The sequence below is a fragment of the Trichechus manatus genome, unplaced genomic scaffold (assembly GCF_000243295.1).
Source record: "Trichechus manatus latirostris isolate Lorelei unplaced genomic scaffold, TriManLat1.0 scaffold00082, whole genome shotgun sequence".
Classification (NCBI taxonomy): Eukaryota; Metazoa; Chordata; class Mammalia; order Sirenia; family Trichechidae; genus Trichechus; species Trichechus manatus.
This window is the reverse complement of record NW_004444018.1, coordinates 11,475,914-11,486,892: the sequence shown is the minus strand read 5'-3', so window position 1 is coordinate 11,486,892 and position 10,979 is coordinate 11,475,914. Positions and strand designations below refer to the sequence as shown.

The 10,979-nt window shown below is 39.9% G+C and overlaps 1 protein-coding gene across 8 annotated transcripts in view; it reads left to right on the top strand.

Moving 5' to 3' along the window:
* Positions 1–10,979, top strand: part of SLC35D2 (solute carrier family 35 member D2) — a 100,786-nt gene that overhangs the window by 64,255 nt on the left and 25,552 nt on the right. For 7 of the 8 annotated variants that reach the window (XM_023735830.1, XM_004381334.2, XM_023735837.1 and 4 more), the window contains one exon: positions 3,091–3,158. In XM_023735830.1, the coding sequence (XP_023591598.1) occupies positions 3,091–3,158 (68 nt within the window). Of the gene's footprint in view, positions 1–3,090; positions 3,159–5,343; positions 5,701–10,979 lie in introns of those variants that run through there. The other variant, XM_023735833.1, reaches the window with a different exon arrangement.

Sequence of the window (10,979 nt, the reverse complement as noted above, 5' to 3'; positions counted from 1 at the left end):
CATGATATTGGGTAAGTTTTCTGTCAGCAGTTCTTCAATGATCCTCTCTGTGTTTTCTGTTTTCTCCCCCTGTTCTGGTACTCTGATCACTCGAAGATTTTTGCTTTTGATTGTATCCCACATAATTCTCAGGGTATCTTCATTTTTCTTAGTTCTTTTCTCTGATTTTTCCTCAAACAGAGTTGTATCCAAGTGTTTGTCTTCAATTCCGCTGATCCTGTCTTCCACCATTTCAAATCTGCTTCTCAGCCCTTCTGTCCATTTCTGAAATCTTGTTGTTTATCTTTTGGATTTCTAATTTTTGTTTTTGTATAATATCTAGTCGTGAATTTATTTTGGCATTTTGTTCCTGCATTATTTTCCTGAATTCTTCCATTTGTCTGTCTGTATTTTCGATGAATTTTTCTGCCTTTTCCATGAATTTGTCTATTTTTTCCTCATCTTTGTCTGCTTTTTGCTTTAACTCTTGGATAATTCTGAGCATTAGAGATTTGAATTCCCTATCAGGTAGTTCTAGCACCTTTTCTTCTACTGGAAAGTCATCTGATGTTTTATTTTGAAAACCTATTGGAACCATCCTTTCCTGTTTTTGTAAATGGTTTGATATTGTGTGCTGTCTTTGGGGCATTTAGTAGTGATTTTTCTCATTTATTCATTATAGATTTGTTTGTTTTGTCCTTTTTTTTTAAATTTGGCTATGCCTGAGCAGGCAGGCTGTGTGTTCTTTGTTGTTCATTCGCCTGTGAGCAGGATACTTTTTGCCTCTTTCTCCAATTGGCAGGGTCAGTCACTCAGATATGGTACAGCAGGGCAGGTCTAGCTGAAGAAGAGTTGCCGGGATGGTTTGTTTGTGGCACTTTACAGCCACCAGGGCAGGTCAGTAATCCATGCAGGGCAGGTTCCGGTAGGCCGTGCCTGTGCTGCTTGGTGGTGTGATGTTAAGTGCACGGTGCAGGTAGGCAGGATGGAGGGGGGAGATTGTTATGTGTGGAGCTAAGATGGGTATGGGAGAGAGGAGAGAGGAACAGGAGCCAAAAGCGTACAAAGAAACAAAAAAGAGTGCTAGGGGAGCTTGCCATTGGAGTGGAGAGATGAGAGACTATGAAATGGAGAAAAACAAAAAGGGAAAGAAGAAGAAAAAAAAAAGAAAATAATGAATAAATAAAAATTAGAAAGAAAGAAAAAACAGCAAAGTTCCCAGGGATCCCACTGGTGCAGTACAAGGTCTGGGGAAGTTGTTTCCAGTTGTTGCAGTACAGCCTGGCTAGAAGGTGTGGAGGAATTAAGCGCCAGGTATTTAGGGGACAGGAAGAGAAGGAAGGTATAGAGAGAAGAGAAACTGAGTAATGAAGAAAGTCAAAAAGGGAAAAAAAGGAAAAAGAGAAAGAAACAAATTAAAAAAAAAAAAAAAGAACAAGAAAAGCCCCCAAAAAGACAGGAAAAAAAACCCAAAAAAAACAGACACAAAAAAGAAATGCTCTCAGGGATCCCTCTGCGGTCTGCGTGAGCTGAGGGTGTAGGTCCCAAGCCGCGTAGCACTGCCTGGCCAGAATGGGCTCCCAACTCGAGAAAAGGAAAAGAAAACAAACAAACAATTCAAAACAAACAAACAAACAAAAGACCGGGGATCCCACCAGCATGGCAGCCCAGACTGGGAAGCAGTTCCACACTTGAATGGAGCTCTGCAGCCCCCCAGGAAGAAGCAAAGATGGCGCAGGGAGCCTGGTATTTGAGCAAAAGGAGGGGGAGGTGGTGAGAGGTAAGGAAGAAATCAAAAGAAGTGGAAAAAAGCAACACCAGCAGCCAACAAATGGCACTCAGGGAGTCGGTCAGTGCTGGCAGGTGGAATCCAAGCAGCTGGTGCTTCCCGGCCAACAGACTGTGGCCTCAGGAAGCAGAGGAGGCTGAGTGGAGAAGGGTGGGGGCTGGGAAAGCATATATTGCTGTTTACCAGTTGTTCTATCTCCTGCTAGAAGCTCCGTGAAGCTGCTTTCTCGTACCCCTTATTTGCTGGTCTCTGATAGGAGTCCATGATGGGAGATCCGTACTGTGTTAGCTGATAGGGGACCTCTGCTTGAACCTCTCCTCGCTCTCCTTTCTCTGTCAGTTTTCTCAGTCCATTTGGTACTTGGCTGAGTTCTTTATCTCTTCATTTGATGTTTTAGGGTTTCAGGATTGCCGTTTTCCCTGTTTGGCCTAGGTTTTCAGATCTTTGCTATGGCAGGACGACGTGGTGCTTCTGCCTAGAGCGCCAAGTTGCCGGAAGTCCCTACAAGTAGTTTTAAATAGAGTTACTGAGACTTGGCTAACAAAGTATTTAATAGAAAGTGAAGAGGATTTACAGAGAACTTATGTTTAATCACATTATTCAGCACATATGTATAGTCTTGAGTCACTTTAAAATCATGTTTTGGATACAGACAAGGGACAAGTCATGAATAAAATATTCCTTTTTTATTGTTACTTATCATTTCAAAAAGGTTAATTTTATTTTTTCTCTTGAGGTTTAAGTTCCTGGAGAGCTGAAACTGAGTCTTATATTTCTCTGTCCACCATCTCCTCCACTCCAATTATTTGATTGCTTTGTAAGCAGTAAATAATAGTTTGTTTCTTCCTGATACTTCCTAAATGATGACAAGTTCTTGAAAACAATTTATGGACTTAAAGTCTTCTTAAAGTCTTGCCAGCACTACTAATCTGGTAATAAAATTTCTTCTAAGATTATTTATAAATAGTAAACCTAATCCTGATTTTGTGACTACAAATCAGTAAAGATTCAACAACAGCCTCAACATTAATAGCTATTATTTTGTATTTGCCACCTACAAGGTTCTAAACAATATCATTTAATCTTCATACCAACCTTTTGATGAAGTTTTTTTGGTAAAACTTGTAAAATGTAACTGAGGTTCAGGGAGGAAAAGTGATTTGCTCATGGTCACACAACTGGTATTAATTAGGATTTTTAAAATTATATTTTCTGGTTGGGAAGATGGTTCGTGTAATAAAGGGCACAATTTCATAAAGCCTATAGACTTAAAGTGCATTATTATTAATCTAATCTTTAGTTTTCTTTCTTTTTAATAATAGGCTACTGAATTCAACCAATGGAAGAATGTTCTATTTATCATACAGTTTCTTCTTTCCTGTTTTTTGGGGTAAGAAACCATATATAAGTAGAAGCTTTGGTCTGTGGTATCTCTTAACAAGTCAAAGAAAAATACATGTTCTGTCTGCTCTGTAAACATCTCTTCATCTGTGCTTTCCCAATTTTCTCTGGAAAGTTCACCTGCAGCAGAGGAGTTGATTTGGTCCCCAGGACACCTGGGAGGCCAGCCTGAAAGATGGGGAGCAAGCTGCGTTATCTGTTTTATCTTTGAAACTCATACTCATGTTACATTCTACTCCATTATAAAGTATTGCCTATTGATTTCTGAAAGTTAGTCTGAAATGAAGTCAGGAGACATACAAAGTTCAGTATTGTGTTTTTGTCTTTCTCACAGTGTCCCAATTTTTCAAGCTCTCTGCCCCATATAAATATAGGATATAAGTGACAACCATTTTCTGTAGTGCTATATGCTGTATTCAGAAAAATCTCTGAGGAGAGATGTCCAGCCTGCTATAATGTCCAAAAATTTTAGGCTTTTGTTCTTGGAAATTTCTTTAGGTGTATCTTTCTGTTGAAAGACCATGTAGCTTGTGTTTTTTTTATCTTCTAAAAATGTGAAAATTCATTCTCATGCATAGATAATAGATGCAACAAATAAATAATTCAAAAGGTACAAAAGAATACACAGGAACTTAAGCCACCCTCCCTTCTCTGCCCTCTAGTACTGCACAGGCAACCAGTGTTGGGAGTTTCTGGAGTATCCTTTCTGAACTGGGTGCCATGCCTACACAGTCGCCTGTGTCTTATGCCAGACTGAGACTTAGAATTACTGTCTCAGAGAATTACTTACCAAAGGCTTTTTTTCTGTGAAGAAAGATAATTCCCCCCCCCTTTTTTTTTTTACCACTAATGCTACAATTTTTATAATGTGTAAATGAACTAAGAATTTTAGTCAATTCTCAAACTTCATTTTAATTGCAGCGAAGAAGTAACTTATAGTAAAAACATTTGTGTGTATCTTCCAGTTCACTAATTCTCTCTTTGGCTGTTTCTGACTTAATGTTTAACTTGTTGATGAAGTTTTTAATTTCAATAATTCTGTATTTTATTTGTAGAAGTGCCACATTTTTTTCCCAAACATATCTGCTTATCTTAACATTTTCTCATAAGTGATATTTGTGACTGTACTTTATTCTTTAAATATTACACACATAAATCAAGACAAAACCCGTTCTATTGAATTGATTCTAATAGTGACCCTATAGGACAGAGTAGAACTGCCCTATAGGGTTTCCAAGGAGTGGCTGGTGGATTTGAGCTGACAACTTTTTGGTTAGCAGCTGAGCTCTTAACCATTGCACCACCAGGGTTCCATTACACACATAGCTATCTTATCTTCTGTATCTGACAATTCTAATATATGCAGTTCTTGAGAATCTAAATATGTAGTTTGTTGTTTTGGCTGACTTTCATAATGGTTTGCTTTATTGTGTGTTTGGTGACCTTTGATTGTGAGCACATTGTTTGATCTTTATCAGTCATATGGACTGAAATTGGGAATTTGAGAAACTTCCTGGTGGGGAGAATTTGTTTTTGCTTCTGCTGATAGCCAGGGGTAGTCACAGACTTGGACCACTTCCGGCCTCTTTAAGGGTATGGGCTCAGTGTCTTACGTCCTACCTGGAATTTGGCTCAAGGCTCAGTTTCTAGATAGTGTTATTCTGTGATGGCCCCCTCCTGTAATCCTGTTCCGACTATCTGCTGTCTGATCCTTGCCTGGCCTTAGTTCCCAAGCTCTCTGGACGCAATTCTCCCCTTCTTACAGGGGGATTTTTGGGGAACTCCAATGCCTCTTTCAAGACCAACAATGTCTCAAACAGTATATCCTGTCCGGGCACTCGTTGTTCTCGAGTGGGAAGGTCCCTTAGAGTACTCAGCCATTGCTGGAAGCATACATTTAGTCAAATATTTGTAGTTTGACTGGTTGTTGACTGAGACCATTTAACCTTGAAGAATATCTACTTAGTCATGTTTTTGAGCCATCCTTTGTCAAAACACCTTTTATCCTTTTCTCTGATTAGAAAAAAAATTCAACCCATAGCACACTAGCTCAGACCAGCATCTTTCTTTAGTTAAGCTCATAACCACCTATGAACAGTAGAACAAAGTTTCACCACCTTTTCTCATTTCATTATAAAAACTTAATGAGATACTGTTTTTTATTTTTTTAAAAGCTTGCACTCTACTATTTACCCATTCCATGAAGGAAGTAAAGAAGTAAACCCTCTGAAGTCAACTTTTCTCGATGAATGATGTGGAGGGAAGAGCCTGGATGTGAGCTGTCACTCCCTGGGGTTTGATCCCGTCTGTGTACATCTCCATTCATTTTTTTTCCATTTAATAATTTGCTTCTAAGAAAATACTCTCTTGATAAGAATTCTTAATACATTATTTTATCAATAGTCACTTTGCAAAAGAAACTGCCATAAAGGCATAGTAATTATAAATGAATCAGTAAAAATGGTGAAATCATTACCATTCCTACTTTTGTCCAACTTAAGGAAGAAAACTAGGTAGATCAGTTTTTTAAATGAGTCCTTTGAGGACACTGCAATGATGGCGACATTCCAGTGGCTAAGTGCCTGAACTCTAGAATCAGTTAGCCTGGGTTTGAATCCTGGCTTTGCCCCTTTTAGCTCTGGGTTCTTGCCCAAGTTGCTCGAACTCTCTGAGCCTCAATTTCCTTATCTTTAAAATGGGGACAACAAACTAAAGTACCTGCTGTCTAGAGTAGGGCTATGTGAATTGAATGAGTTAATAGTGAAGAGCACTTAGGATAGTGCTAAAAACCAAAAAAAAAAAAAAAAAAAAAAAAAACACCAAACCCACTGCCGTTGAGTCAATTTCTTCTCATAGCAGCCCTACAGGACAGAATAGAACTGCCCCATAGAGTTTCCAAGGAGCGCCTGGTGGATTCGAAATGCCGACCTTTTGGTTAGCAGCTGTAGCTCTTAACCATTATGCCACCAGGGTTTCCAGGATAGTGCTAGACACATAGAAAATTCTCACAAAGTATTAGCTATTATTATTATTGTTAGTTCTGTTTCTTGAGGTCAACATTTTCAGCTTGGTTGTGCTCTTTTCCCCCATACAGATTCAGCTCTACCTATAGCCCACAGCTTTAGCAGTTTTTCTTCTAACTTTACCTTCAGTGGTAAAGTTTTAATTCTGAAACTGCTCTAGAAGGAAGCTTCTAATTTTGCCTGGTGGATTTTTCAGAATCCTACTTTCTTGTAGTTTCTCACTCAGAAGACACAAAGATTGGGTCATTTACATCTCCACAGTCCCAGAAGCCATTGCCAGCTTCCAGGCATATCCTTATTTTTCAGAATGACTGGTCCTGGACTAGGGCTAACTGGTCCTGGACTAGGGCTCGAGGGGTGTCTCAGGGCTAACCACACACATTCCGACCCTCAACTCCAGAGGAACTTGAACTCTCAGCCTCTTACTTGAAACTTGGTTTCAAGTTTGCACTTCAAACTTCTTTTATTTTTTCCAACCACCGACCTCTGTTTCAAGTTGAAAATATACTTAAAAAAATTACAGCACTGTAAAAAAGTATGTGAAGAATGCCAGTGGGTTGATGAAAGGACAGACTTTTAATTTCTTTTGTTTTACAGTGAAGGATTCAGCTTCAGGAAATGGTACTGTATGTAGTCACGAGTTTATATTGTAAATAAAGCATTTGATGGAGTAAAATTGTGTCAGGAAGGTAAATAGGATTGTGGGAGCTAAGATAATTTACTGCAAAGGTAAAATATAGGCTAGAATTAAACTTGACAAACTGGATTTTTAGAAAGCTAGCTCTACAGGTCTTTTTTATCTTGCTGAGAAATTATAGGTTTCCATTCCTCATACCAGTGGGTTGGTACCATCTCCCCAGACCCCTGGCATGATGATCTGGATGTGTTTCTGCCCCAGTAGTAGGTTCTTTGGTCCCACTGACGCAGTAATATATTCCTATCTCAGTTCTCTAGAGCTGCTATAACAGAAATGCCATAAGTGGATGGCTTTAACAAAGAGAAACTTATTTTCTCACAGTTTGTTGTTGTTGTTGTTAGGTGCCGTTGAGTCAGTTCCAACTCATAGCAACCCTATGGACAACAAAACGAAACACTGCCCGACCCTGTGCCATCGTCACAATCTTTGTTAAGCTTGAGCCCCTTGTTGCAGAAAGAGATAAGAGCTGATGCCCTGAATTCGGATTTCTAGCCTCCTGAACTGTGAGAAAATAAATTTCTGTTCTTTAAAGCTACTCATTTATGCTATTTTGTCATGGCAGCCTGAGGAAACTAAGACATGCTGATTGTTTGGACACATAAGTGGGAGAATCTTTAAAGAGTTCTGTCATCTCCCAACACACCAAATCTTAGAGTAAAACTGATGCTCCAGAAAGATGGAGGGTATTTACCCCATGACTTCCTGTGTCCCTTGCACACCTCTGGGTTCTGGAGAATAGGAGTTAATTTTTATCAGAGACAGGGAAGCTGAGATTACCTGAAAGTCTTTGAAATCTGAAATTATAGGAGAATAATGCGCTTGAGTATTGTATTCATTTCCCAGAGCTGCCATAAAAACGTTCTACAAACTGGTGATGTAAAATAACAGAAATTTATTTTCTTACAATTCCGGAGGCTAGAAGTCCAAATTCAAGGCATCAGCAAGGCCATGTTCTCTCTGAAAGCTCTAGGGGAAGATCCTTCCTTGTCTCTTCCAAGCTTCTAGTGATTTTTGGAGATCCTTGGCATTCATTGGCTTGTAGTTGCATCACTCCAATATCTGCCTCTAGCTTCACATGGCTGTCTTCTTGCTGTGTCTCTTCTCCTTTTTTATAAGAATACCGCTCATATAGGATTAGGACTTACCCTACTCCAGTATGACCTAATGTTAACTTAACTGATAATATCTTCAAAGACCGTCTTTCCTAACAAGGTCATGTTCACAGACACTGGGAGTTATGACATCAACATGTCTTTTTAGGGGACACAATTCAACCTATAACAGGTGCCATTGTGGTCAGTGGAAGGAGTGGAAAAGTAGCCCTTTATTATTTGAATATATGTGCTACATTTCTATACATGCTACTGCATGGAGTGGTAATCAGCAACAAATTGCAAACTAGGTCACTTGAGTTCTGTTTGTGGCTGCCATGAGCATGCCATATAACACTGGGTAAGTTCATTATTTTGTGCCATTTTTAGAAACAGGAAGAAACCTTTGAGCAGGGGTTCTGGTCTGGGAATTTCCACCCGGCATCTCTACTTCAGGGGACGCCTATAAGTCAAACGTGCCAGACATCTGTTGTCTGAATACATGTGTAACAACTATGTGTTGCTACTGTCTTTCTAATATATACAGATGATATTATGATTTAAAAAATACAGGCTGTCAAAAAAGCTACTAAGAATTCAGCAATGCTTTTAAATAATTTCGCATTTTACTAATCCACCGACACTAAAATTGAAACTGTTGTCATGTTGAGGTTGACATTTTAGGTGTTGAAAGTGGTGACGTTTCCTTTGTACTGAGTTATTGGAGGTTCTTTTAGTTCAGAGCCTCGGCCTTAGCCAAAGCAGTGTATGGGCACTTAATTGTATATAGAGCTGGATTACCAGTACCAATTGCAGTCAAGTGGATTCTGACTCATGGCAACCCTTGCGTTCAGAGTAGAACTGGGCTCCATAGGGTTTTCAATGGCTGTGATCTTTTGGAAGTAGATCTCCAGGCCTTTCTTCCGAGGCACCTCTGGGTGGACTTGAACCATCAACCTTTTGGTTAGTAGTCCAGTGCTTAACTGTTAGTGCCACTCAAACAGATTATATCTCGTAATTTTTTTTTCTTTTTAACATACCGTACTTTGATCCTTTACTTCCGTGAAAATGAGGGAAACCCTCCATGAGATGGACTGACACAATAGCTGCAACAATGGGCTCAAACGTACCAACAATTGTGAGGATGGTGCAGGACCAGGCAATGTTTTGTTCAGTTATACATAAGGTTTGCCATGAGTCAGAGCTATCTGAAGGGCAGCTTGTGATCCTAGTGGTTTTGTATTCATCCTCTTAGGGGACATCTAGTGGTTATACTAAGAAGTGCAGTCTTTCTGTTTAGACGCCATGTGTTACTAAGGAAGACTGAATGCCAACTCAGACTCTCTCCAGAATGTTAGAGAGGGAGACTCCTCCCTGCTCTGCTCAGCTATGAGTGAGTGTCCTAGTTGGCCACAGTCATTGTGGATGGATACTGAGATATTGGGTCCATGATAGCTACCAATTCTGAATGCAGGCCAAGGTGGTTTTGTTTTGTTTTGTTTTTTTTAATTTTTTCCCATACAAAAATTTATACATACATTGTTATGTGACTCTAATTGTTCTCCCCATACTGTGACAGCACACTCCTCCTTTCCACCCCTGATTCCCGATGTGCATTCAACCAGCTCCTAACCCTCTCTGCCTTTTCGTCTCACCCCCAGACAGAAGCTGCCCGTTTAGTCTCTTGTATCTACTTGAGCTAAGAGTCATGCTCCTCACGAATATCACTGTGTGTCCCACCTTCCAGTCCAATCCCTGTCTGAAGAGTGGCCTCGGAAATTGTTTTAGTTCTGGCTGATAGAGAATCCACGGACCATGCTTTCCAGGGTTCCTCCAGTCTCAATCAGACCATTAAGTCTGGTCTTCTTACTAGAATTTAAGTTCTGCCCCCCACCTTTCTCCTGCTCCATCCGGGACTATCTGTTGTGTTCCCTGTCTGGGTGGTCATTAGTGGTAGCCAGGCACCATCTATTTCTTCTGGTCTCAGGCTGATGAAGTCTCAGGTTTATGTGGTCCTTTCTGTCTCTTGGGCTACTACTTTCCTTGTGTCTTTGGTGCTCTTCATTCTCTTTTACTCCAGGTGGTTGGGACCAGTTGATACATCTTAGATGGCCACTTGCAAGCTTTTCAGACCCCAGATGCCACTCACCAAAGTAGGATGCAGAACATTTTCTTAGTAAGCTTTGTTATGCCAATTGCCCTAGATGTCCCCTGAAAGCATGGTCCCCAGACCTCTACCCTTGCTACTCTGTCCCTCAAAGTGTTTGAATGTATTCAGGAAACTTCTTAGCTTTGGTTTAGTCCAGTTGTGCTGACTTCCCCTGTTGTGTGTGCTGTCCTTCCCTTCACCTAAGATACTTCTTATCTACTATCTAGTTAGTAAATAACCCTGTCCCTCCCTCCCCACCCTCGTAACCATCAAAGAATGTTTTCTTCTGTGTTTAAGCCTTTTCTTAAGTTCTTATAATAGTGGTCTTATACAATATTTGTCCTTCTGTGACTGACTGAATTCACTCAGCATAATGCCCTCCAGATTCCTCCATGTTATGTTTACAGCTTCATTGTTGTTCTTTATTGCTGCATAGTATTCCATTGTGTGAATATACCATAGTTTATCCATTCATCTGTTGATGGGCACCTAGGTTGTTTCCATCTTTTTGCTATTGTGAACAGTGCTGCAATGCACATGGGTGTGCATATATCTATTCGTGTGACGGCTCATATTTCTCTAGGATATATTCCAAGGAGCAAGATACCTGGATCATATGGTACTTCTATTTCTAGCTTTTTAAGGAAGTGCCAAATCGATTTCCAAAGTAGTTGTACCATTTTACATTCCCACCAACAGTGTATAAGTGGTCCAATCTCTCCAAACATCTCCAGCATTTATTATTTTGTATTTTTTGGATTAATGCTAGCCTTGTTGGGGTGAGATGATATCTCATTGTAGTTTTGATCTGCATTTCTCTAATGGCTAATGATTGTGAGCATTTCTTCAT